The 27,569-nt window shown below is 48.2% G+C and overlaps 1 protein-coding gene across 1 annotated transcript in view; it reads left to right on the top strand.

Annotated features, from left to right (window-relative positions):
• NOS1 (nitric oxide synthase 1) overlaps positions 1-27,569 on the top strand; it is a 99,179-nt gene that overhangs the window by 45,132 nt on the left and 26,478 nt on the right. Inside the window, exons 4-16 of the mRNA XM_039868257.1 lie at positions 5,629-5,757; positions 7,044-7,189; positions 8,374-8,536; positions 9,220-9,311; positions 12,380-12,521; positions 14,860-14,999; positions 16,290-16,464; positions 19,393-19,494; positions 20,905-21,099; positions 21,480-21,565; positions 23,913-24,057; positions 25,061-25,165; positions 25,716-25,774. Of these exons, the coding sequence (XP_039724191.1) occupies positions 5,629-5,757; positions 7,044-7,189; positions 8,374-8,536; positions 9,220-9,311; positions 12,380-12,521; positions 14,860-14,999; positions 16,290-16,464; positions 19,393-19,494; positions 20,905-21,099; positions 21,480-21,565; positions 23,913-24,057; positions 25,061-25,165; positions 25,716-25,774 (1,679 nt within the window). The remainder of the gene's footprint in view (positions 1-5,628; positions 5,758-7,043; positions 7,190-8,373; positions 8,537-9,219; positions 9,312-12,379; positions 12,522-14,859; positions 15,000-16,289; positions 16,465-19,392; positions 19,495-20,904; positions 21,100-21,479; positions 21,566-23,912; positions 24,058-25,060; positions 25,166-25,715; positions 25,775-27,569) is intronic.

Genomic DNA, 27,569 nt, shown 5'->3' with positions numbered 1-27,569 from the left:
GTTCCTGAGATGTTTTGTGTCTCACAGGTGCCTCCCTCCCTGCTGTCAGGCTCTTATCCTAGTTTCACTGTGAGGCTCCTGATGGTGACAGCCTATACGTGGGGGAGGGCAGGGTGCTTGGCTTCTGTTTCCAGCTCTTCCCGATTCTGATGTGTGGCGTTTCTCTTCCTACCCTAAGATCCTCCCTCCTTCACCTTCCCATCTCTCCGGCACCTCACTCCCCAGCTTCCGCCGCAAGGCCCACCGAGCTCCCACTTACTCAGGCCGGAAGCTTCTGAGTTGTGTCAACTTGGTCCTTTGCCTTCTCGTTCCCTCCCCCTGCTTCCCGCACCCCGATCTCCGCCTCCTCCTCCTCTCCTGTCCTCTGCTGCTGCAGCTGTCTTTTCCACCCCGGTGGCCTCTCGCCTGCATCGCTGCCACCGCCCCCTCAGGGGTCTCCCTGCCTCCACCCTCCAACCTACCGTCCTGGCAGTCACACGTTTCCCCAAACTCAGTTTTGATAAGGTCACTCCCTCGATCAGGCATCTTCGGGGTTCTCCATTTTCTACTCGATCGAGATCAAAGTCTCTGGCTTAGCCTTTAAGGGACTCCACAACTTGGCAAGGCCTTTAGACCTTATAGTAGTCAGCTCAAAATGCCGAAAGAAAATTCCACAGACTGGGCGACTTACACGACAGAAAGTTATGCCTCACAGTTCTGGAGGCTGGAAGTCCAAGGTCAGGGTACCAGTGTGGTCGCATTTGGTGAGAGCGCTTCCTGGCTTGCGGATGGCTACCTTCACTGTGACCTTACGTGGCCTTTCTTCTGTGTGTGTGGAGAGAGAGAAAAAGAGAGATGTCTCTTCCTCTACTTATAAGGACACCAGTCCTATCAGATTAGGGTCCCACCCCTATCGCCTCACTTAACCTTAATCACCTCCTAAAGGACCCGTCTACAAACACAGTCATATGGGAAATTAGGGCTTCAATCTATAAATTTGGGAGGTCCACAGCAGACCTCAAGTGCGTGTTGAACATGTACTATGTTTTGGGCTCTGGTCTAGGGGTTGGAGATAGAGCCAAGTGAATAGTGGGTAGGCAGAAAACGATATAGATACACATATAAATCTAAAAGGTATACACGTGAACATATAAATACATATACACTCATAATAATTGCAAGGAATGGTAAGCGCTATGAAGGAAAATATAGCATAGTAACAATAGTGAGGGATCAGACAGTCACAAGGATGGAGCACTGTTTTAACAAATGATCAGGAAAGATCCCTAATACAGCAACCTTTACGCAGATGGAGACACAGAAAATAACTTAGAGTTCGACCCCTGGAATTCGATCCTTTAGATCAGGAGTCTGCAAACTTTTCCTATAACGGACAAGATAGGAAATATCTTTGGTTTCATGGGCCATACAATGTTAGTCTCCATCACAACTACCCGTTCTGCTGTATCTCAAAAGCCGTCACAGACAATACAGAAATAAAGGAGTGTAGCTGTGTGCCAATAAAACTTTATTTAGGGACTCCGAATTTGAACATCATATAACTTGCATGTGTCATGAAACATTATTCTTCTTTTGATTTTTTTTTTTTTTAAATTTAACAAGCTTGGGGGGAAAAAAAACATTCTTAGGCTGCACCAAAACAAACGATGGACCAGATTTGGCCCATAGGCCATAGTTAGCAGACCCCTGCTTTCAAGCACACAGCTGTGAGGTCTTCTTCCCAGCTGTGGGATGGGAGTGGGGACCACCACAGGGCCTGGCACACAAGTCCCTGGCACACGGTAGGTGCTCCATAGTATTCACTGAAGGAGAGAAAGAAGGAACGGAAGAAGAGAGAAGAAGGAATCAGGGTATCGAAACCCCTACAAACCCCTACAAATTCCTGGCTCCAAGCCCCAGGCTGACGTGACCTCACCTCACTGTCTCCTCTTAGGCCGCAAGACCATTTCATTTCCTGGGAACCTCTGCAGGCTCTGATGCAAATAGGTGTTGACACAACCATTGAAATGCCCACAAACTCAGAGCCTGCTTTCCGAATCTAAGAGCAGGCAGCCCTCCCACAGAGCCCACTAGATCCAGTCACGGTCTCCTGTCACCCGAAAAGCTTCCATTGTCCACCCCAGACACAAATCCAGAAAAGGACACATAAAGCCACAGCCCAAAGCCCACTTGTGCCCTGTCCCCAGCATAATAACTCACAAGTGCCACTAATCTGCATTTTTAATCAGAGCACTTCAGTCCCCACTCAGAAAAGTCATTTGCATCCCCCATGCAGGGCCCCTGACTGCTATATTAATCTCCCATTTGTCCCCTCCTGAGTCATCTAATATTACTGCTGGCTAATTAAAACATCAAAGCCCCAAGTACAACAGCCCTGCCTAGGCCTCCTAATGCTGGGTTTCAAGTGTGCAGTTCAGCACAACCCAGGCTGGGGAGTGGCCGGGCTGGCGCTCGGGCCCCCAATTACCGTGCTCATAATGACCACCCCTCGCACATCTGGAACCTCAACAGATGGCCTCTTTTATTAGGCCTGTTAGCTTGCTCCCTCTGCTCCCTGCCAATCAAGGCTGCCGGCTGCCCACCCACCCACCGGCCACACGCACACCTCTTCCTCCTGCGTCGGCTGCCCTCCCGCCCTTTCCACAGGTCATGGGGCTCAACCCCCATGCCAGGACCACCCCTGTAATCCTCCCTGGGATTCCAGCTGCTCCCCAGCCTTCAGGGCATAAATGTGGGTGGACCAGAGAGTTTCTAAACCGGCTGAGTGATGCCTAGTGTGTAGGGAGGATGGCTGGGTGCCTCCCACATGAGCAAGGTAGGACTGATTTTGCTACTGAGTACAGGTTGTCCACACCATCAGAGGAATTTGTCACGACAAATTCCAGATGTGACTTCCATCCAGATGTGACTTCCATCACCTGCATATCTGCTAGAAGAGACAACAGTGGAGACAGAATCCTAAAGAAGTATTTAGAATGTCTTTCCGGGCCTTCAGAGGAAGCGGGGTTGTTGGTACGTGGCTACACATGGGGACGCGAGTAAAATAACTTAGACTTTGGCAGGAAAGGAAGTGCAAAGGAAGGGAAGAACTCATCCAAATCCCTCTCCTCCTGCTCCCAGTATGGTAGTAGGATAGTAATAATACTTATAGCAACAGCCATAGCAGTAATAATACTAGATACTGTACTAGCATTAGCAGAGTAATAACACCAATTGTAACAGGCAATGGCTAACATTTAGGAGGTGATTTCAGTTGTACAAGTGAGAGACGATAGTGCCTTGGATAAAGGAATGGATGGATCTATTTAGAAAGCTAAGATTGATAGGGGTGGGGAGGATTAGGTTCGGGAGATAAAAAGGATGATGTCCAGGACCGCTCCCACCTGTGGCTTGTCCAGGTGAGGGGATGCTGGTGCCCAGCACTGAGATGGGAACCACTGGTCCAGCCAGGGAGGAGTGGGAGGCCATGAGTCACGGCACCCTCCATTTGTTCTCTGCTTTCTCTGCCTGCACTGTTCTAGAGCTATCTTGAATCATGGTATGCTGTTCACCTGCCTCCTCTTTCCCAGACTCCAGTGTGGCAGCGTGGACATTTTAGTACAGAGCTGGCCACCAGCCAGAAGGGTGACTATGATATGCCCTTCACCTCAGGACCTTTGCACAAGCTGTTCTCTCTACCTGCAAGACCCTGCTCCCCCTTCTTTGCCTGGTGAATACCTACTTGTCTTGACTTAGAAGTTAAATGCTCTGTCTGGATCAGGTGCCTCTTTTATGCGATTCCACAGCCTCCTATATACTGCCAGCGTCCCATGTTATTGCACCCATTGCTCTCAATTATAGCGGCTCATTCAATTGTGATTCCACCCCGCCCCACCAATCCATCGGATTGTGAACTCCATGAGAACAGAGATCACATGTGTTTAGTTTGTCACTGCAGCCCTGGCCCTTGCTACCTTGCTTAGCACATAGGCCATACTCAATGAACATGTGTTCAATGAATGAGTAAATGATGGCCAAGTAGCACAGTTGTCAAGCCGTCAAGGGCATGGTTTGAGAGCAAGACTCCTGGCTCCAGCTTACTAGGTCTGTTAATCTCTTGGACAACTTAATTAACCTGTCTGTGCCTCACCTGTGAAATGAGGAGGATAAGGTTTTGCTCGGCATGTACTAAGTGCTCATAGAAGGGTAGCTTTCGGGAGCAGTCCTTCAGGGCTCTCCGTGGCTTCTGTCCTGGACTTAGCCCATTGAATGGTAATTCGCAGCTCCCTCACCCACCTAAGACCCTCCAGGCTGATGAGATGTGGACCCTACCTCCCTTCTGACTTCATCTCCTCGCACTTGCCCTGATTCATATACTCCAGCCACACTGGCGTCCTCTCTGACCCTGTAAACTGAACAAGCTCATTCATCTCTACCTCAGGACCTTTGCACTTGCCTTTGCCTTCTCCACTTAATCACTTAATCACCTCCCTCTGCTTCATATCCTTAGCACCACCGGAAATTCTATTGTTCACGTATTTGTTCACTTCCTGTCTCCACTTCTCCCGCAACAATGCTCCAGAAGGGCAAGCGCCCTGTCTGTCTCGTTCACCACAGTGTCCGTAGTGCCCAATAGCACCTAGCACATCGTAGGGGTCCAAGAAATGCTAGTTGAATATATGAATGCTCTACCTCAAGGTCACTGCCCATTGCTGTACTCTTCAGCATGATGCCGCTCAGCTTCAGCTCTTCTTCTCCGCTTCCTTCCTTGGCCGTCGTGTCAGGATGTGCCCACTGCCTCTCCCTTACGGTTGCTGAGTGACTGATCCTTGTCCAGGGCATGGGCACGCCTCCGCCCAGGCAGGTAGACGACGACTCAGAATCACCCATGGCAGAATGTGATCTTTATCCGTGAGTCTGAAATGGAGAGGCCACGTCAGTTAGCCCAGGACTTATCCTCCTTCACCTACTGGACAATTTTCTTACAGACGTGAACACAAATGGTGGACTGAAGGAGTTCAAGACAGAGGGAACGGTATGAGCAAAGGCCCGGAGGCAGGGTCATGCTTGGCATTTCTGAGAAGCAGAAACCTGAAATTTGAGGAAAATGTTCGATGCTTCAAACCTTTCTAATTTAAACCTTCTGTTTTCTCAGTGCTTGCTAGAAATAGTGAGTTTGGGTGGTAGCCGGAAGGCCCAGAAAGCCAAGTAACTTGACCCAGCTTCAGGCTTTTTTNTATTTTCTGATGCAGCCTCAGGTTTGATTGCTCAGCCTAGAGGACTGTTATCCTTCGGAGAGACTGACGGCATCCTTTCAGTCATTTATTCATTCAACAAACATTCATTGAGTCCTCGCTATGTGCCAGACCCCGTGCTGGACACCAGAGAGACCATCTTTGAATTCCTGACCCTGCTCCCCAGAACAGAACCCAAAAGGCTCTTCCATGGCACCTCATTCTGCACAGCTGGAGGAACCAGGTTCTCAGCCACCTTGCACAGGCCAACCAGGGAGAATCCGCATCTCTGTGCAGACAGCTGGTAACTTGAAGCAGATTCCAGGAAGAGCAACGCCTCTTCCTGTCCCACTAGAGACAGTTTTCCAATGTTCTCAAGACCTGCCTAACATCCCGTCTTCATTGTCTCCTCCAGCCCCCCGCCTCGGGAAAACAGTCCCCCACAAAGAATGGCAGCCCCTCCAAGTGCCCCCGCTTCCTCAAGGTCAAGAACTGGGAGACTGACGTGGTTCTCACTGACACTCTCCACCTTAAGAGCACATTGGTGAGTATTTCAAGAGGGCGCAGACCAGGATTTCTCAATCTCAGCACTTTCCACATTGGGGGCTGGATAATTCTTTGTTATAGGGATTATCCTGTGCATTGGAGGCTGTTTCGCATCACCACTGGTCTGTACCCACCCAATGTCAGTAGCCCCCCTGAAGCTGTGACTACCAAAAATGTCTCCACATATTGCCAGTTGTCCCCTGGGTAGAAAATTCATATCTGTTTGAGAACTACTGTTGGACACTTACTCACGCATGTAAACACTTTCGTTTGTGTGCCACGGACCCAAAAGAATCTAACGGGAGTCGCCGGTTCCAAATGCATTCTCTTTGTCTCTCACAGTCTCACCACTGATGGAGTATTGAGAAAACTCTTTCGTACTTTCACAGTGCGACCTCTAAATTTTTATATCATACTTTTAGCCGTTAACAATGTATTGTTTTAAAATTTTGTCGAAAACGGGCCTCTCGGAGGAATGTTGTGTCAGTTATCTAGCTATTGTAGTGTAACAAATTGCCCCCAAATTTAATGGCTTAAAAACAACAACCACTTATTATTTTCCAAAGTCTGTGGATTGTCTGGGTGGTTCTGCTGATCACAGTTGATCTCATACATCTGTAGTCATCTGAGCAGTCAGCTAAGGTCCAGGATGGCCCTGGCTGGGATAACTCAGCTCTGCTCCATGTGGTCTCTCATCCTCCAGCAAGCTAGCTCGGCCTTGTTCACGTGGTAGTCACAGGGTACTGAGAGAATGAGCAGAAACATGCAAGATCTCTTGAAGTCTAACCATGACTTACGTCGCATTCTTTGGGCCAAATCAGCCCAGATTCAAGAGTTGAGAGAATAAGTGCCAACTCATGCTAGAGAGTTGCTATAAAGTCACATTGCACAGGGCGTAGATACAGAAAGAAGAAGATTTCTTTTTTTGCAATCAACATACCGTAGATGTGTTTAAATGAATTACTGTAGTCACTCTACTATCTCCTTCTTGATCAACATAGGATCAGAAAATATTTTGGGATTCAGTAACAGCGGTTCTGATTCCCAGGGAACGACAGTTGAGTAGAGCAAACACTTTCAGAAACTTAATATGCTGTTCGTCATCCCTTACCTTGGCTGATGACCACATCCAACAATGGTCGGAAGCTGGTATTTGAGAAATCCCCTTTGGGAATTAAAGGCCAGGTAAATTCCATCGTGAATATCAGATCCAGGTCTACAGCCCCAAACCTGCCATACTTGTGCAGAACCAAGCAATAGCCCAAACATCTCTTTTCCTTCCAGGAAACGGGATGCAGCGAGCACATCTGTATGGGCTCCATCATGCACGTGGCTCAGCAGGTAAGAAGGCCCGAAGACGTCCGCACAAGAGAACAGCTCTTCCCTCTCGCCAAAGAGTTTATTGATCAGTACTACTCGTCGATTAAAAGGTAAGTTTATGTTGACTCTGAGGAGCCTGGGGTAAGTTACTGAGTACTGGGGACGAAGATTTCAGCTCCAACTTTGCAGATAGTTGAACTAAGGCCTGAGCATAAGGCCTCTGCCTGCCATACACAGAGGTTGAAAACTGGTGGCCCAAGGGCCAAATCTGGCCCCCTAAAATGTTTTTATTTGGTCTGCAGAGTGTTGCTTAAATTTGAAACATTTCAAGCAATTTCGCACCTAGTTATATATCCTAAAGAAACTCTCACACTGGAGCACAAGAAGACATGCATAAAAATGTTCACTGAAGCATTATTATAATAGGGAAAAAATAAAATTAAAGGACCAACTGGAAATCACAACTCCAGGAGAATCTGTAAAGAAGGTAGTGTTTTCTGTGATGGAATGCTATACAGCCATAAAAAATGAATGGATTAGCATTCTGCATGTTCATGGGAATGAAGCTCAAAAATGACTTTGAGCGAAAGAAAGAAAGGACAAGTTATAAAAGGAGACATTCAGGACATCTCCATTTATATAAAAATTTTAAACATGCAGAATAACACTGTCCATGACTTAGAGGATAAATACACATGTGGCAGAAGTATATAAAGCATGAGAATGGTAAATGCCACATTCAAAATAGCAGTCACTTCTGGGGAGAAAGTAGGCTGTGATAGGGAAGTAGTCCCCAAGGAGTTATAATATTATTTCTTTTTTATTTATTTTTCTTAGGCTTGGGGCATGAGAGTTCATTATATTATTCCCTATACCTTTTTGAAAGTCTGAATTTTTTCATAATAATTTTTTTTTAACTTTCTGAATTTGAATTCATTGCCATCATTTAAAATCAAAAGAGTTTCTTTTAAAAATCAGGTTTCTCGTCTCTTTTGAAAGAAGACGTGGCAGCCCTGGCCCGTATTCCAATCAAGCAACAACTGGCTAGAGCAGAGTTGTGGCTGTCCCCAGGGACTCACCTGTTTGCCACAGTCCCCACTCAGCCAGTCCAGTCACTGCTGGGCCTTTGTGGGCATTTGAGTGTGCAGTCTCTGCTTTATCCTTGAATTATTGTGTCCAGAAATCAACCCGGACTTTCTGTGGTTTCTGGCCTCCAGTAATAGCTCGTTCCTCCCACCAACCTCTGATTGTGAAGAAAAGGTGATACTCCCGTGTCCCTTCCCTCCTCACTCAGATTTGGCTCCAAAGCCCACATGGAGAGGCTGGACGAGGTGAACAAAGAGATTGAAATCACCAGCACCTACCAACTCAAAGACACGGAGCTCATCTACGGGGCCAAGCATGCCTGGAGGAATGCCTCCCGCTGCGTCGGCAGGATCCAGTGGTCCAAGCTGCAGGTAGGCGGTGAGGCTCCTGGACCTTGACAAGCCCTTAGACAGAGGAGATCGGGTGGAGGGCGGGGAGATGAGCTCTACCCAGGGCACCTGTGGCCATGGCGAACTATCAGATAATGGTCATCACTACCAAATCTGCTTTACAGTTATGTCCCATTCGGCCAACCAATGTTTTTTTTTAAGTGGATGCGTGCATCTCTTGGCAGAGCTTGTATGCTCCGGTCTACGGCAGACCTCACCACTCCCTTTTGCTTTGCACCTACCCTCTTTGCTTATTGATATCATCTGCCTCCATGAAAACATCAGATTCTGTGTCCCCTGGTATGATTTTTTTTCCCCCCTCTGGGAAAGAGCTTCAGGTTGGAAGTACATTAGTTATCAAGCTCAAGGGTTTTTCTTTAATCCGATTTTTGTTTTATTTTTTAATCTCTAATCCCTAAGAATCTGACAGAAACGATGACCAGCACACTAAAAATCTCTCCTTTACTTCGCCATCTCTTACCCACACCACTAATGCCCCACGCCTACTTTTCGGGGATTTTTCCTGGTTTGATGGAGTAGTGAGATGCTCACTAGTCCAATGGGGAGGCAGCTGGAGTGGGCTCTGGGCCCTCCACCCATGGGAAGCGGTGCTGGGGAGCCGAGGAGGGGAGGAGGCCGTCGTTCCCATGATGCCCCTCTTCCAGGTGTTCGATGCCCGTGACTGCACCACGGCTCACGGGATGTTCAACTACATCTGCAACCACATCAAGTATGCCACCAACAAAGGGAATCTCAGGTGAGCTGACCAGCTCGGGGCGGGGAAGTCTAATGTCACCGCCTGGGTCTGGAAATGTCCTCCCTCTCCCCTCCGGGAGATAGGCCAAGCCGAGAGAGGTGGCTTGGCACCCTTGCTCCACCCTCTGTGACCCATCTCTTCTGGGAGAAACAGATTCCCATGTGGTTTGCAAAGCTACAACCACCAAAATCACGCTCAACCCACAGTTCATTATCACCCACGGAGGGGGCAGGAAGGGACGTTTCTCATTCCTGGGAATCAGAAAGTCCTGTTGCCAGCGGTGACCTGCTTGTACCAGCTCCAGCTTCTGTTGCCTGGAGCTGCCTCAGAATCCCTCTCCGATTAAAAGGCAGTTTCTCTTCTCGCTGCTGTGGGGACTGCTCCTTCAGGCTCCACCAAGCCACGCCACGCCTTGGACTCCTCTTGCCCCATACGAAGAACAAAGCCACCAGGGAGGCACCATTGTGAGCTGGTGGCTTCCACACCAGCAAGCCACAGCTGGGTGAGGAGCAGCTGGAAGGGAACAGCTGGGGCCCCCACAGACAGGCGGTTACACTTGTTAATCCTGCTCAATTAGTCCTGCCCCGGCATCTGTTCCCCGCTCCGGAGGACCAGCCCCAGCTCAGGGCTGCTGCAGAGATATTCCCACAAGCCTCCGGGCTGCACTGAGCTCATCCCCAAACTGGCTTGTTAGCATTGAGCATGGGGTTTCTCACATGAGTCTCTTCCTTGGGAAGGCGGCAGTGTTCGCCCGCCAAGCCTGCCAGTTAGGACAGGCCTGTCATCTAAGCTCGGGGCCTGTGTGGGGAATTAGTACGGGTGATCCCTGAACACGGGTTTCAACTGCATGGGCTCACTTGTATGCAGGTTATTTTTCAAGAAATGCAGTGTGTTTTCTCTTCCTTGTGATTTTCTTCATAATATTTTCTCTTCTCTAGCTTACTTTGTTGTAAGAATACATTATATAAGACATAGAGCATACAAAATACATTGTTTATGTTATTCGTAAGGCTTCCTTCCGGTCAACGATAGGCTATTAGTAGTTACATTTTGCGGGAGTCAAAAATTAGAGGCGGATTTTAAACTGCACAGGGAGTCAGTGCCCCTAAACCCCGCACTATTCAAGGGTCAACTGTATATCTTTTTCCTAAAACACCTCACCCCTCAGAGAACATCCTGCATATCCTGGCTGTTAAAGGCAATCTCGGCCTCAAGGGGCGTGCGGGACATTCTGGTAGTTTTCAGAATGTGCTGTGACAAGGTGATATTGGGTGGGAGGCGGGGGGAGCTCATGGGCCAGACACCACACCTCCACTTTTATCAGTTATCTATTGGGGAATCTTCATGAGATTTTCCATTGAAGAAAATATTCAGCTGATTCTTTTTTGACACATTCTAAACCACACATCCAGACACCGAGAGGCCATAAGAGAATGTGTACCACATATAGAAATAATCTAAACATAGGCAGGCAGGCAAGAGAGAAGAAGGAGGAGAGAGAGAGAGAGATGTAATTCCAACAGTGCAAGGCATTCGACCTGCCACGCAGCGAGCTTCTGCTTAGGAGACACACGCAGGAGGTGGGAGAGGCGTAAATGTGTCGCGTTTCTGCCATTGGTCTCGGTGAAATGTGTCGCATTTCTGCCATTGGTCTCGGTTCCTGCACACAGAGTAAGCATCCCACTGTCTATGATTCTGCTGTTTCTAAACGTGCTTTTTAAATGTATATATTACACAAACACCCTTTATCTGGTGCTCAACCAGAGGAACGGCAGTGTGTTTTACAAGGAACGGCAGTGTGTTTTACTGCTGGAGGGGAAACCGCTGATTTGACTCATCCTGTGTTCGTCTCCAATAGGGCACCGTTGCGAAGAGATTTTTGAGCGAGCCTCTGGTTCTCTGTGACTTTTGCCTTTGCCTCTGCCCCCACCCAGGTGCCTCACTCCGCCCCTGCTGTACTATGCACAGTATTGTCCTGAGCCGACGATAAGATCCGACTATGCTCAGGAAGAAGACTTCGGGAGCTAGATGAGACAGGGGATGCTATGTGGAGAAAGTGAACTTGAGTAGGCCTTGAATTTGGATTCGTGACAGCGCAGAGGGATTTCGGCCAAGGGGGCAGCAGGGCCAAGTTCCCGGGGCAGGACGTGTATGGGAGAAGCTCTGCGAGGAATGGGTTGGGCCCACAGGGCGACCCTCATGCAGACACAAGCCAGGATGGGGCACACGGCCTGGGATTCAGTCCGCTGAGGGGACTGGTGAACCCTGGTGGCAGGAGCTCCTGGCTTGATGTAACATTGAACCACACCATGAAAAAGTTATTCTCTTGTCAAGTTCTATTAAACCCTTCTGATGAGGCCAAGGAGAAAGTCTCAGTTTGGCGCTAAACCATCGTTAACGTCCCCCTGATGCTGCTGATCTCCCATTAACAAAAAGAGAGCAGGGCTCTACCTAGGTGCCTTCGGCAGGCAGCAACGTCTTTCTACAGTTTAATAACAGTGTACGGTCTCGTAGTCGCCTAGTTAGGTAGGTGAGGCCAGTGGGGATCTATTAATACGAGTACAAATGGCAGTTGATTTCTTTTTAGTCATAAGTCTATAGACTTTGGTATCCTGTGGTGGGACGGGGCGGGGGGGGAATTGGGCAAGAATTAACGATGGTAGTGACGATGGTAGGAGAAAGACAAGAACTATCAATCGATGGTGCATTCCTAAAGGCGAGCAGGGCCGGACGTCCTTTTCCTGGAGATTACCCACTGTGAAAGAGCTCCCTGGAAAACTGGCCCGAGTCAAACTTGTTTAAAAGTCTCACCAGAGAGGCATTTCCTTCCTTCTGCCAGCTGACATGGGGCCTCCAGGCCTCCACCCCTTCTCAGACCAGTGGTCCCGTGGAGGGTTGGTTAGGGTCCTTCCCTTCCCATAACTGCGCCATGAGCCCTGGGGACCTTGACACAGCTGTAATGCACCCTGAGCCTCATGCAGTCATTGGCTTGGGCAACACCTTTTCCAATGCGTCCCCAAAGTACAGGCCCCGCCCTGACACCAGATGTCCCCCTCTCTCCACTACAGATCTGCTATCACCATATTTCCGCAGAGGATCGACAGCAAGCATGATTTCCGAGTCTGGAACTCCCAGCTCATCCGCTATGCCGGCTACAAGCAGCCTGACGGCTCCATCCTGGGGGATCCAGCCAGTGTGGAGCTCACAGAGGTATGTGCACCCCACACCGGGCCCCCCGCCTGGGCTCCCATCTCCCCAAACCATCTTTATCTACAGGCTTTGCTCAGTTTAATATTATCATCACATGGAGAGCAGCAAATGGGGTGCAGTTTATTCTTCCCCAGATTCCTTCTCCCTTTGGCTGCCCCAAGTCCAGCTGGTTCTTTTACAGCTGGTCATCTGGACACTTTCATGCCATTACCTTGTCCGACTCTAATGATGGGAACCATTATCCCATTTTGCAGACGGGTAGACTGAGTCTCGCCAAGGCCAAATGAGTTATCCAAGGCTATAAATGAACAGAAGGAAAGCTAGAAGTACAGTCCAAATCTCCTGCCTCCCACCCGGAGGAGAGGAGCTGACATATGGGAGCCTTGTCTGGCATCTACCTTTTCTGAGTTGAGTTATATGTCAGACTCATATCATTTATTCACTCACTTGTTCATACAACTATTCTACCCACCAGTGCCTCTTGAGGTGGGCTGGACTCTCCATGGTACCAGCACTGCCACAATTGCTGGCATCCGAAGTCAATCCATAAAAGCCACCAGGAACACGACCACCACCATCCAAGGTTCCTTCCAGGTAGCACAGCTAAGGCATGGTAGCTTATAGCATCTGTGCCCACAGGAGATACCACAGGCAGGCCCCGTGCCTACAGTGAGCTCAGGCACACAGACCGGGTACCCACGCTTATTGATCACCCACTCCTCCCCAGTTGAATTTCATCTTTGTCCTTTCCTCAAACCCCCCTCAGAGTCTACCCTACTAGCTCCCCAGAGATGGAGCTGGTGTGGCAAGGGTTTCCCCACTGCCTCAGTCCCTGCTGACTTCATTTGCATGTGACTTTTCTTATTAAAATGTTATTCTCCAGAAAAGGGGGCTGTCACCAGGGCGACCAGGAGTTGCATCTGTGCCATTTTAGACTCAGCCAGACTCTCTGCTCCACTTGGCTGAGTGCTAACTGTATACTTGGCTGACCTTGTCCTCATGGCCACCAGAACATAAACGCCACACAGCCAGCCTCTTCCTCGCCTCCTGTCTCCAGAAACCTCGCTGACAGGACACGTTCTCCTAAGCCCTGGATTTCATGCTTCCTCTTTCTCCTAACACAGCAGAGAGAATCACCTCAAACGTAACCACGTGACTGGATCTTTTGAAACCCTCTAACCTTGCACTGTCCAGTATGGCAGCCACTGGCCACGTGTGGCTAGCAAGCGCTTGATGTATGGTGGGTCCAAACCGAGACAAGCATAAGAGTAAAATACATGCCAGGTTTCCAAGACAGAGAACAACAACAAAAAAGAGTAGAAAGCATCTCGTAAATAGTTTTTATCTTGATTACATCTTGAAAGAATAATATTGCAGATAATATTGAGCAAAACTATTTTATTTATTAACAAATTAATACATTTATTATCAGGTTAATAAATATATTTAATTTTGTGTTAAATATACTATCATTACTAACTTAATAATTTATCATTAATAAATTAGTGGTGCTATTTAGTGCATTTAATTATATTTTATATGACATATTTTATTTATTAGATTAATAAATATATTTTGCATTTAATTTTAATGTCAAATATATTATTAAAATACATTTATATTAATAAATGTATTTTAATAATATATTTTAATACACTATTACTTTAATACACTATTGATAACTAATATTAATATCAATGTAACTAATATAAGCATTATCATTAATAATTAATTAGTACTCAAATATTAAAATTAAATTATATTATTTTGAAAGAATAGATTATTAAAATTACTTTCACCTGTTTGGGTTTTTTTTTTTTAACTTTTAAAATGTAGCCACCAGAAAATTTCAAATTATTTATGGGGCTCGCTTTGTACTTTGATTAGACAGTTGCTCTAACAGATGCATTTTATGTACTAATTCTAATACATCCACTCTCATCACATTCAGTAGCTTCTCTTCACATCTCAAGGCACCCAATGCAAACACTTCCAGCTGAATGCCCACCATGTGCCAGGCCCTGTGTATGAGGGTATTGCAGATGCAACAGTCACGTTTATCCCATGCCCTTCAGGGGTTCCCAGTGGGCAGGGGAGACCCAGAAAACATAAGAAGGTACGATGCTGGAGGACAGGTTCGCCCTCTGTCCCATGGGGCCACAAGAAGTGATACTGGTTACCTGGTGACATCAGGGAGAACTTGATAAAGAAGGCGTGTGTGGCTCAGAGCCCCCGGAGGAAGCGGGTGCTGGTGGGCCAGCTCTGGGGCCTCTGCCCCTCCCCATCGCCATTGTGTTTGGAGGGCTTGGTGACCTGACCTGGCTGGGTCTGGTTGCAGATCTGCATGCAGCAGGGTTGGAAACCCCCAAGAGGCCGCTTCGATGTCCTGCCGCTCCTGCTGCAGGCCAACGGCAACGACCCCGAGCTCTTTCAGATCCCTCCGGAGCTGGTGCTGGAAGTGCCCATCAGACACCCCAAGTAAGAGGGACAGGCAGGGGGTGGGCGAGGGTGGGCTGACTTGCCCAGTGCCCCTCTCTGCCCATTCCCATATGCACCTGGCTCTTTCTCCAGCCCGGACACAGGCGAAATTAAAGGGGGTGTTGGTTCTAATCCTCACTGTGGGGCCTAGGTAGAGTGGGACCCCTAAGAATCAATAATTCCTTCTTGACCAGCTTGGGGACTGCCATCTTTTCCTGAATTATAATCTTCCTCCTCACCTCACTCCTAAGCGATCAACCAGGACCTGCCCTTTTTCCAGCCCAAAGGGTTAAACTGAGCGGGAGCGCCTACTGTCTTGTTGCGTGCACAAATTTGAAATAGAGGGAGCCATTTAAAGCACTGCGTGACCTGATGTAGGTCAAATGGAAAAGGGATTTGGAGCCAGGAAGGAGCTGTGATGCCTGGGACAAGCAGCACAAGCAGAATTTACACTTTGAGAGTGAAGGAAATCCACAGCGAGGCACTGGATCTAGGGACAAAATTGAGGCAGGCACCAAAAAACTCAATAATATTTGAATGCAATATTTTTAAAAATCAAAAATAACTTTAAAAAAATCGATGATGTACAACCTATCAAAATTTTAAATAAAGGCACCATCCAGTTCAGGGCTGAGATTAGAGTGAGGCGAACCAGGTGAGTCATGCAAATACAGGGTGAGATTGTGTCTTTATTTAAAGTTTCGATATTACCTGTATAACCACCTAATTCCAAGAAAATGGTGCAATAGAAATTTTATGGTGCCTAGAGACACAAAGTCACCTGACCCAACCCATACTGGCCATCGGGAAAGACTTCTTAGAGTAAAAACAGTTTCACTGAGAATTAAGGTGTGGGTTGGAGCTGAACAGACAGAGAAGGAAGAGAAAAGATCCCAGGAGGAAGGAACTGCCGTTCAAAGGCCCTGGGGTTGGAAGGAACTCACTTTCTCTTAGACTAACTTTTAGAGTGAGTTTGGGAGAAATACAGCAGCCCAAGGCAGTGTAGTTCCCAGGCCTGGATGTCCATCCAAGTGGCAACTGGGGAGATGTTGTTTAAGTTATACAGATAAGTAAGTTCTGGAGATCTAAGGCTGTTCCGTTGCTAAAAATGCATATTCTCAGGCCCTGTGGTTCTATAGATCTGAGGCGGAGCCCAAGAATCGAGTTCTAGCATTGTCCATCCCAGCCAGTCACTGGCGTTTCCGTGTCCCCAGACTAAGGCCATCCCAACACGAGTCTACCTGTGAGACTTGCGCCCCAGACTGAGACGGGCTGTGCTGCTCTCTGCAGGTTGGAGTGGTTCAAGGACCTGGGGCTGAAGTGGTATGGCCTCCCAGCGGTGGCCAACATGCTTTTGGAGATTGGTGGCCTGGAGTTCAGCGCCTGTCCCTTCAGCGGCTGGTATATGGGCACAGAGATTGGCGTCCGCGACTACTGTGACAACTCTCGATACAACATCCTCGAGGTGAGGTCTCTCCTCAGTCGCCCTGACAGGAAAGCACAAGGCAGATGGGGAGGGCTCAGTAGTCCTTGGGGCTTGGAAACTGGAAGGAGTTAAAATGCATCCCACAGTCCCGGTGAAGCCCCTGCAGTTCCAGAGGCACCCAAGGCACTGACAGTGCCTGTGCTGTGTGCCAGGCACTGTGCAAAGCACTTTGCACAGATTACACGCTCATTTAATTCCCCCCATAACCTCCAGGTATAAAAATCCCCCTCTCACAGATGAGAAAATGACAGCCTTTTGGAGAGATGAAATGACAAGCTCAAGGTCACGCTGCCAACAAGTGGCAGAGCTGGGACGCAAACCAGTCTGACTTTATGGTCCAAGTTCATAACCACTCTGCTACACTGCATCTCAATGTCAAATGCTGTTGGAATGACCCGTGATCTTGGGACTTTTTGGTCTGTTTTCTAAAAAACAAAGGAAGAGGATTGGCAGTTGTTCCTTACCATACGCATTTCTCAGTGGAGGTTCTGTTTTCCTTCCGGGCTGAGTCATCCTCATCTACTAAAAAGTGCTGGGCCAGAGTGCTTCCTGGAGCTCAACTTTGGTGAAAGCATCAGGATTGGTGTGATTTTGTCAGCAAATGTTGTTCCTAACAGCAGTCAGCTGTAGTTGGCCTCATTTCAAAATAGGGCACTGAGAAACAGAAGTTAAGTGCAGGGCCTATGTCCCACAGTAGATAAGGTACAGAGTCAAAATCTATGGTCGTCCACATGGATGGACCTTGGGGGCATCATGCCAAGCAAGCTAAGTCGGACCCAGAAAGATAAGCACTGTTCGATCTTACGTATACGTACAGTCTAAAAAAGTCGAACTTATAAAAAGAGTAGAATGGTGGTTGCCGGGGCTGGGGTCGGGGATGGGTGTTGGGGAGATGTTGTTTAAGTTATTATACAGATAAATGAGTTCTGGAGATCTAATGCACAGCATCATGGTTATAGTCAACTGTACTGTATTATAAACTTCAAAGCTGCCAAGAGACTAGACCTTAATTATTCTCACCACAAAAAAAAAAGGAGAGAAACAATTATGTGATATAGTAGAAGTGTAAACTGATGTGGTAATAATATTGCAATATAGAAATGTATCAAACCACCTTAAACTGTGCACCTTAAGCTTACACAATGTTATATTCAATTACATCTCAATTTTTTTAAAAATTCCGTGAGTGTCTGCCTGGAAAACAGAAGCTGAAGTCCTCAGCCTTGCCACGTACTGGAATGACCTAAAGAGATTCGTGATGCCCAGGTCTTTCTCCCCAGGATTCAGATATAATTGTCCCAGGATGGGGCCAGGGCTTCACTCTTTTTCAGAGCTCCCTAGAAAATTCTACTGGGCAGCCACTGAGCTGTACAAACTTCTGGCAGGAAAGGAAAAGACATTTCAGACCATTTTCATAGTTGTGTGGCTCTAGTCACATTTGAGGATTTTTAAAGTCGTATAAAGTTTTTAATTTTTTTTTCCTGCAACTAATTTCTATTCTTTCAAAGTATAAACAAAATAATGCCTAGAAGTAACAATTGCAGCATGACTGGCTGTATACACTCTCTTTTATAAAAGAACTCAAGTTTTATATATATTTATGTAAAGCAGCAAATTTCTCACTTTTTGCATTTTTATCACTGCTAAAAGACCTCAAGCAGAACCTAACGCCTCAGCCTCAAAGAGTAAATATAATAACTCTGCTTTCATGATCTCTGCTTACATTCGATTGCAAAGAGTAGTCACTGGGCAAGTTAAATGAGGCTCCCTCCCACCCCTGCCCTCCAGTTTCAACTGCCATTACGTACAAATGTTGACAGCTGGGACTGGGAAACGATTTACCCAAAGCTGAGAAATTGTCGCATTCTAGCCCCGTAATGAGACTTGGGTTCCCACAAGTGACTAGAACTGACAGGGTAAGTGAAAAGCAAGTCTCTAATTAGTGAATTTGCTATTGGGTCTTCCCCATGCCTGACATCAGCTTCCGCATCAGCTTGAGCTGTGACAGAAATATCAGAGGATGATTTTTCCCAAGCAGTTTTGCCAAAGGAGGCAGCTGGTTTGGGAGTGGCCCCCAGCTCTTGGGCAGTATGCATCTCCCTGGGCTCCGCCTCCGAGGCCAACTGGCTCTATGGACTTTAAGCAAGTCCAGGCACCTCTCTGAGCCTCAGTTTCTTCATCCGTCAAATGGAGTCAGGCAGGTGTCTCCACGAGCCTAAAGAATCCACGTTCCAGGATGGAGCAGGTTGGGTGGAGAGCTTCTCATACTAAGAAGCAGATGATGTCACTTCCAGATCCACGTCTCTGCTTAAAACCTCACAAGGACCCTCTTTGTCATGCTTGAAACAAAATCCTGGCTCCTTGGCCCATCCTCCGTGATCCTGCATGATCCAGACCTGCCCCTCTCGGTCACCAGCTCCTCCTGGCTCACCGCCCTCCATGTCCACTCACCTTCTTCCCATATCTCAAATGCTGCAAGCCTGATCCCTTCTCAGGGACTCTCACCTGCTGTCTCTCTGCCTAGAATCTTCCCTCCCTCCATCTGCAAATGTCTTGCTTTTTATCATCCTGGTCTCGCCTAGAATGCCACTTCTGCAGTGGGCCTGGCTATCCTGGTTCCATGAACTCTGTCCTCATATCCCTCTTTATCCCATTTCTTTGTCATATTTTCTTCCTAGGAATTAGCACTCATAACAGTGTTCACTTTCTCCCATATTAGAAGATACACTCAGTAATAAAGGGCCAGCCGAGTCTCTCTAGTCTCCTGTTACCAGTAGTTCCTCAATAGAAAAATCTTCAGAGTGAATGAGTTCATCAGTCTGCCCACAAATTGATGACACTAGCTAGCCCTGTCCCTCTTTAGTCTGAGGTGTTCCAGCCTGTGAGTCTGTTTCCTTTCCCTTTCAGGAAGTGGCCAAGAAGATGAACTTGGACATGAGGAAGACCTCCTCCTTGTGGAAGGACCAGGCGCTGGTGGAGATCAACATTGCAGTTCTCTACAGCTTCCAGGTAGCACCAGGGTCCAGGCTGTTAAGCCTCAAAGGGAAGCTAAACCTTTCAGAGCCTTGGAGCAGAAGGTCGAGTGCCCTAGGTGCTAGGACCTGCCTTTGGGAGAGTCTGCCCACCAGCATGGTCTACTTCCCATTATGCATGCCTTACTCTCCATTGTGGATCTTGGATGGGCACTGTTTGAAGAAGAGATGAATAGATGAGGGGTTGTGACTTGTCACTTATGATTTTTTACAATCGAGATAGCAGGCATCCTCTATGTCTTGCCATGTCTTAGGGACTCCGCCTAAAAGAGACAAATCTTCATCATCATTATCAGAAGCATGTGGGCTCCTCAGTGCATGTGGTCCCATGGCAAATGGTATTATAGCAAAGTGACCATAGAATTTATCATCTAAACCACAAATTTTTGAGAGCAAAAGAAAGACACCACTAATAATTGTGCTAGGGCAATGAGCACGAGCCAGGTTGCTCCTGGGCAAACCAGGAGACTATAAAATAGAAGTCATGCTCTAAACTGAGGCCAGCTCTGTCCTCCAGGGGCTGACAGTCTAGAAAGCTCAGTCTCTATAGATGTGCATGGAAGGCACACACAGACAGTAGGATGAGCATAACCAGTCATGGACAGACGTGAATGTAAACCATCGGTCCCCATGTCAGGAGTAGAGAGAATGGGTACACCGAGGAATACTCCAGGGAAAAGACAAGTTGAAATGGAGTCGGGGGAAGGAGGCCCCCTCCCTTCTCTCTGAGTCATAGGAGTGAGGTTGCAGGAGTTGTTGAAAACAATGGAGCATGGTTCGGTCAGCTGGTGTGAAGACCCACGAGCCAGAGACAGCACAGGCAGAAAAGCTTAGGACGGGGACAAGGGTTTGTGGGCAGAGAGGGGAGACCACTGCGTGGGTGTGAGTCCAACCCAGCCAGGTTACCCGGTCAGCCCACCTCTGCTGTGACTTCCTTGTTTTAACTTTAATAAGTTCAATTTTATTACTTACAAATTTTATTTTAAGAAGATTCCGTATCACCACCATCGGTAGAGAACCAATATCAGTTGGTATAAATAGAAGAGAACTGTAAATTTAAATAAGTAAACACAATGAATAACAAAACAAAGTTGTTCAATTCTAACTAGATAAGAGAGAGTTTTTCTCTTATTAAAAAGGGAGGAGGGTTGGGGAAGGAGAGAGGAACATTGGCAAGAGAGGAATTAAAGATACGTTAGCACGAAGCAGAGACTTTCTCCCGGGTTTAATCAGAAGGATCGAGAGAGAGATGCAGAGAAGCACCTGACACTGCCTCAAATCACCTCCAGGCCCACCCTTTGGGAAACGCAGCTCTACGGGGGAGGGAGCCCGAAAAATACCCCAGCTTCTCTTACCTCCTGACCCCTTGTCCCATCTGCTCCCACAGAGTGACAAAGTGACCATCGTCGACCACCACTCCGCCACCGAGTCCTTCATTAAGCACATGGAAAATGAATACCGCTGTCGCGGGGGCTGCCCAGCTGACTGGGTGTGGATCGTGCCCCCCATGTCCGGCAGCATCACCCCTGTCTTCCACCAGGAGATGCTCAACTACCGGCTCACCCCCTCCTTCGAGTACCAGGTCCTGCCCCCTCCCTGCCTGTCTTGGGTTATGCTTGGAGCATGTCTCGATGCAGACCAGCACCCCGGACACTCAAGTGCTCCATAGCCATGGTGAACAGTACAGAGCTAGCTGAAAGGCTAACAGAGATGAAATGAGCAGTCTGGGGCCACCAGGAAAGTGTGTAAGAGGGACCGAGGGCTGAGTGGGGAGGTCTTATAGGACAACACGGGGAGGCTGCACCAGCCACGAGGACCCCTACGGTCACCACCGGCAGAATCACGCCCTTCAGGGGCTGAGGGTTGGCATGGCTGGGCAGCCACAAGCCCCCAGGGATTCTGAGCATCTCCCACGAGGAGCCAGATTCCCTCACTGCAATGACCATGATCTTCTCTTTGCAGCCTGACCCTTGGAACACCCATGTCTGGAAAGGCACCAATGGGACCCCCACGAAGAGGCGAGCCATTGGCTTCAAGAAGCTAGCAGAGTAAGTCTCCTGAAGTAGGTTGGGGGGATGTCTATTCCTCAAAACTCAGAGAGCCCCAGAAAAGGAGGCTGGATAAGTGCTCATTCCTCGAACCTCTCATGTGACATGAATTCTGTACTTTCTCTGACCCCTTTGTTGCCTTCTTGGACCCAGAGTCTGGGATGTGAATGTCCCACACAACTCTTAACCTTCCTAGTTTTATTTTTCCTCACCCTAGTTTCATAAATTCTTGTCCTGGAGGCAGTGGTGTGTTGGTAAATCAACTTTCCTAATAATAATAATGTTAAGAGTAGTAATAGTGGTGGATTTGTGACATTTGTCAGTTTCTGTTGTCTAAATATTCTCACCATGGCCAATTTCAGGCTACCAACAGGAAGTCACTAACCCCAAAGTGGGGAGGAGCTGGGATGAGCCAACTCCAGCACACCACTGCTTAGAGAGTGTGCTTGTCCAGGGCTGAATGCTAAGTACTCATTCATTCATTCATTCATTCATTTGGCCAACGAGTCAATACTGAGTGCCTACTCTGTGCCAGGCACTGTGCGAGGCTCCAGGGATGCCATCATGAGCCAGAGAAATGTGGTCCCTACCCTAATGAAGCTCACAGTCATTCATCGTCAAAGAACCACACAATTATGGTAAACACTGCACGCATCATCAAGGAAGATTCATGGTACCATAGAACAGTCTTCGGGAGGTCGGAGAGGGCTTCCTGCAAGAGATGACAATTGAGCTGAAGAATGAGATGAATAAGACATAACTGAGAAAAGAAGGGAGGGAAGGGGGTCATGGGTCAAGGTCACTAAAGAACAACTGTCCTGAAGAATGTGTGACCAGCCAAGGGACCAGCTAACAAGTGGGGTGGAGCCAAGTGAGGTGCTTTTTATAGGGATGCCAGCCTTCTCCTAAAGAACACTGATCTACTCCGAGACACACCTGTTTGGAGCTACCTTTTTGAGCAGAGCAGTTAGGTGTGCAGAGAACTTCTTACTCTCTCTCTTCAGCACCCTTGGGTCCAGAACTCTCTATGGATGGTACCTAGTTGAGCAAAAGGGGTCATCCATGCAAAGGACCCCAGAAGCAGGACAATGGTGGGTCTCGTAGGGACTCAACCCCAGATCCCGGCTCTGTTAATATGGCCCATGACATCTCTCTCTCTCCTTCCCCCTAACCCCATCTTCCAGCCAAGCAGGGGCACAGCAACAGCCATTTCCGTCCTTCCCACAACAAAAGAATTACAGATATTCTCAGGGAGGGCAGCCTTTGGCTTCCTTCGGTTCAACTGTCTCCTGGGGGAAAACGGGAGGGAGAAATCTAAAACCTTAATTGCACTATTAAGTTTGGGGGAGAAACAATGGAAGTTAATTATAGCTGCTTCATTATTCTCTAGTCGTTCTAAGGGAACCTCCAGGCACCTTTTATTCTTCTGTTTCTGCCCCTGAGCCAGAGTGCTCCTGTTGCGTGGGTGGTTTCCCTGATTCTAAAAAAATGATGAATCTACCATCAATAATCCCCATGTGGGAGTAATTAGCAGTTTGTCTACACCGAGCTTCCTTGTTGGAACAGCGGTGCTTGCTCAGAAGGTAAGCCCAGGGATTTCTGCGCCTCTGGCCTGTCTGCCATCCCCATGCCCTCTTGGATGGGAAGGAAAAGACACTGATTATGAATTCTCCATTTAGCCAGAAAGAGCCTGGACTTGACATTTAACCTCCCCAAGGCTTTGATGGTAGCAGCAAATTCCTTCTTCCTTTTGGTAAATATGTACTTAGTGCCTATTTGGTACCAGGCTCTGTGCAAGACCCTGGGTTTCCATGGTGGACTAAACCAGACCTGGTCCTTCCTTTGTAGATCAATAAATCTCTAAAATCTCTTCAAACTCAATACCTGGTGGTTTATTAGTGATTTGTTCCCACCCGCCTCATGAATTTATGTCCCGTGATGGCTACTTGTCCATAGCTACATTCTCTATGTTCCTCAGTCACTATGCCCGGCACATAGTTAGGCACTCAGCACACCTTTGATGAATGAAAGAATGGGCAAATAAATGACTAATCACCTTTTGGGGACGATGCTTGGCAAAGCAAGCTTCTGAAGACTGGGATCGATCTATTAAGTAACAACCTGATCAAACTGACCAACCATTTTAGCTCATGACTCTGGGGGGACTTAATAAAGGGTAAAGGGGTGTGTATTCTATATGGTGCCTAAACTCAGGGTGTGAGTCTCCCCAAGGCCATCAGAGATCAGGACAGTAAGTCCTTTCCTGTTATATTTCATGAGTCATGGTTCTCGCCCCAAAGTCCCAACCTAGCATTTCCCATTTTCCTCTCTGTCCTCTTCCTCCCAGAGCTGTCAAGTTCTCGGCCAAGCTGATGGGGCAGGCAATGGCCAAGAGGGTCAAGGCGACCATCCTTTATGCCACAGAGACAGGCAAATCGCAGGCCTACGCCAAAACCTTGTGTGAGATCTTCAAACACGCCTTCGATGCCAAGGTGGGTAGGGGGCAGTGCCAGTTCCCCGGCCCCTCGTGGTAGATAAAGTTGGGAGGGAGAGAGGGAAGTCGACAGAGACAAACCCTTTGAGGATGGAGGAGAGCACATCCCTCGTTGCCCTGTAGCACACGCGTGCACATTTGCATCAATTTCAGGGGGCGGTGATGCCCCTCTCCCTGTGAACCCTCCAGGAGTCCATGAACCACAAAAATAAAACCCCCATCGCTGGACCAAATGTTCAAGGGTTTATAAAAATCCATTTTGGAATCAGTTTGGGAAGCTCTGCATTCAATACAGTTCAATGGGCGTCTTTGCTGCAGGACTTCTCAGAGCCTTTAATCTGCAAGTGTGTGTTACAATCTCCAAAAGAGAAGGGGAGAGAATATAAATTTTTCCCAAGCATGTTTGTTTATGGCTCAATAATTTTCAAGGAACATCTCAGGAAACGGGGCTTCCCTAGAACCTATTTAAGAAATGTTGCTCAGGTGATATTAAGACAGAGAGCAACAATCTTTGCCTAAAGCAGGTGTCTCAGACTTGTTTGGCCCAGGTCGGCCACACTGCTCGAGGGAGGGTTAGCTAGAAAGGAGGCTGAGAAGCTGGTCAGATCCAGCCAGCCAGGTTATCTCCAGCCTAGATGTGTCAAGAAGGTTGACCACAGAATCAGGTGGTTCTGAGAAGCTCGAGGGTCTCAGACAAAATCTTTCTCTACCATCAGCCAATCTCTTACACCACTGCCCCAGATTCTCTACGGTCCTTCAGGCCACGTGACCACAGAGAGGCCCCACCCTACCCAAAGGCTTTCAGTTCTGCTCATTTGAGGCCATTGAAATAGTGACATCTAGAATCTTTGGTTCTCCTTTCAAACGAAATGGCTTAAGACGACTCATCTTTTTTTTTCCCTCTCTCTCTCTTCTACTCCTTCCCCCATCATTCTTGTTCTGTCCCACTTCTTCTCTCTCACCATCTTCTTCCTCCCCCTCCCCACCATTCTCTCACCTAGGTGATGTCCATGGAAGAATATGACATCGTGCACCTGGAACACGAAACTCTGGTCCTGGTCGTCACCAGCACCTTCGGCAATGGAGACCCGCCTGAGAACGGGGAGGTGAGATGAGTATTCGTCGGTTCCGGCGTGCGTGTTTGTCAGCGGGGAGAAGGAGGGGGCAGCAGTTACACCTGCTATTCAGTCGCACATCCTCCCCGAGCCTCGAAACCAGTGACTTCAGTGTACATCCAAGTTCTTCAAAGGTTGGACAATTCCAGGTCCTCAGATTCTTGGTGTCCACTGACCAGCTGGCCCCTAGTGAAAATGTTGTCACCTGAGTAAGTTGCTTCTTTAAAATTGGGTGCTCCCACAAAGAGCTTGGTGTCCCCTGCTCCGGATGAGAGAAGTAGGGGCAAGTATTTTTATGGAGAGAAAGCCACAAAGGGGATTTGTGTGTGGGGGCAGTGGAGCCCCTATCTGCAGTCCTGTAAACAGCTGGCCCTTCCACGGGCATCTGCAGCTCAAGCATTGCTGCCCAGCCCGAGCCCCTGACCACCTCTGATATCCTGGCCCCTAAGTGTCAGCCAGGAACCCAGACCCTCCGTGCCTGTCCCTGTTCTGGATTCAGTAACACACGCTTCACATTTCACTCATCTCTTTTGGCCTCCAGAAATTCGGCTGTGCTTTGATGGAAATGAGGCACCCCAACTCTGTGCATGAGGAAAGGAAGTAAGTGAACGATCCTTCTGGGTCACACGACACCCCGTGGTGGGTAACTGGAAATTGTCTTCACGCACCTAGGGTTCACATTCGAGTTCTGGATGGATGAGGGTCGTGACCTGAAGTCCATATGTGACCTATTTTAGCAGTGGATGTCTGTGCCCCACTGGAGCTGATAGTTTTTTGGTTTCTGACTAGAAAGTTTTGGCTTGGTCGCTTCACACCCCTGGGCCTCACTTGCTTTTTCCATCAAATAGGGTTTATTCTACCTGCCTGAACTTTCTAATTTGTAAGAATCGAATCAGAAAATAGACGTACTGGTCCCGTGAAAAGTTAGGAGCACCGTGTAAATATCCGTTCTTATCTGCCACCTTTGGAAACCTACCTTCAGAATCGGTGAAATGAGCATCTGTCTCTAGAACTTTTCCATCTGATGCTCACTGTAGAGTTGCAGCTGCTGTGGAAGTAACATTCCAAAGAGAGCCAGAAGCGCCTGTCGCCGAAGGACGTTCATGGCGAAATCGCATCCAGCGTGGTGTTGGGCTCTAAAGATATTTCATAGGGCGAAAGACACCTGTAATCGACATCGCCCTTGAAAAGCCCTTAAATCCCCCGCAACGTAGAGAACATATGGCCCGTGCATGCCGAGCTGCCTGTCAGTGAGGCCAGCGCAGCGTCTCCCCCAGCATGGAGCGGATCCCCGTGTTTTCGGCTGAGCCTCAAATGCTGGAGCTGGCTGGTGTGGAGAGGCTGTGTTATCCACGAAATCGCTCCTGGCTTTCGTTTTGCCAAGCCCGTTTTGCCACACTCGCAAACGTCCCACGTCCAGGGGCTAGCTGGGTCCCCGGTGGTCAGCCCTCGTTCTGTGCCAACTGCCCCACTCCCTCCCTGCCCTTCTCCTTCCCGCCCCATCGGTGACCTCCAGGAGGTTCTCCTCACCCCTCCTTCAGGGAGAGATAGGGCACCATCCATTCTCCCCTCTAGGTACCCGGAACCCTTGCGTTTCTTTCCCCGTAAAGGGTCTCCCCTTCCCCGAGGTGACACAGAAGTCTGTGGTCTGGCTACCGCCCGTGACAGCCAGCACAGGTAGAGCATGTGTGTGTGTGTGTGTGTGTGTGTGTGTGTGTGTGAGCATGTGTGTGCATGCATGCACATGTGTGCAGGTGTGTGTGCACGTAGATGTCTGTGCACACGTGCGTGCGTGCATGCCCAACGCCAGAACTTCCAAGGCCACATCCGGGTCTCAGGGAGACCTCAAGTCTAACCCAGGCTGTACCACTAACTCACTAAGCAACCTCGAGCAAAGTCCTTGACCCCTCTGGGCCTTGGTCTTTCTCCTCTGCCAAATGGGGAGAAAAAGCTCCACCCTGACCACCTCTGGGAGCTGTCATGTGGACAGAAGGATAACGACAAAGAGGAAAGCGTTTGGGAAAACCTCAGACCTCATACAAATACACGTGCTGTTATTCTTACCCCACGACCGTCAGCCAGCGCCCCCACACTAACAACACAGCCACCCCCTGATATGTTGCATGACTTATTTGGAGAAGTGACTCAATGTGAGACAATTTTAGGGCAGAAAATACACTTACATATATTTAGAACTTTCCCAATGCTGGAGCGAAAACTTTGAAGAACATCCAGCTTAGAAACCCTGCTGCCAGAATATGCAATTTCTTTTTTCATCTTTTGCACTTAGATTTGTGTGTTGAGTTTTTGTGTCTTGTTTTTGTTTTGGGGTTTGGTCTTTTGGTCGGTTGTTTGGTTTGGTTGGGTCTTGGGGTTTTTTTGTTAATTTTGTTTT

This window comes from Pteropus medius, unplaced genomic scaffold, assembly GCF_902729225.1.
Source record: "Pteropus medius unplaced genomic scaffold, Ma_sr-lr_union100, whole genome shotgun sequence".
NCBI classification, from domain to species: domain Eukaryota; kingdom Metazoa; phylum Chordata; class Mammalia; order Chiroptera; family Pteropodidae; genus Pteropus; species Pteropus medius.
The sequence above is the reverse complement of the archived record's forward strand: the minus strand, read 5'-3'. Positions and strand labels throughout refer to the sequence as shown.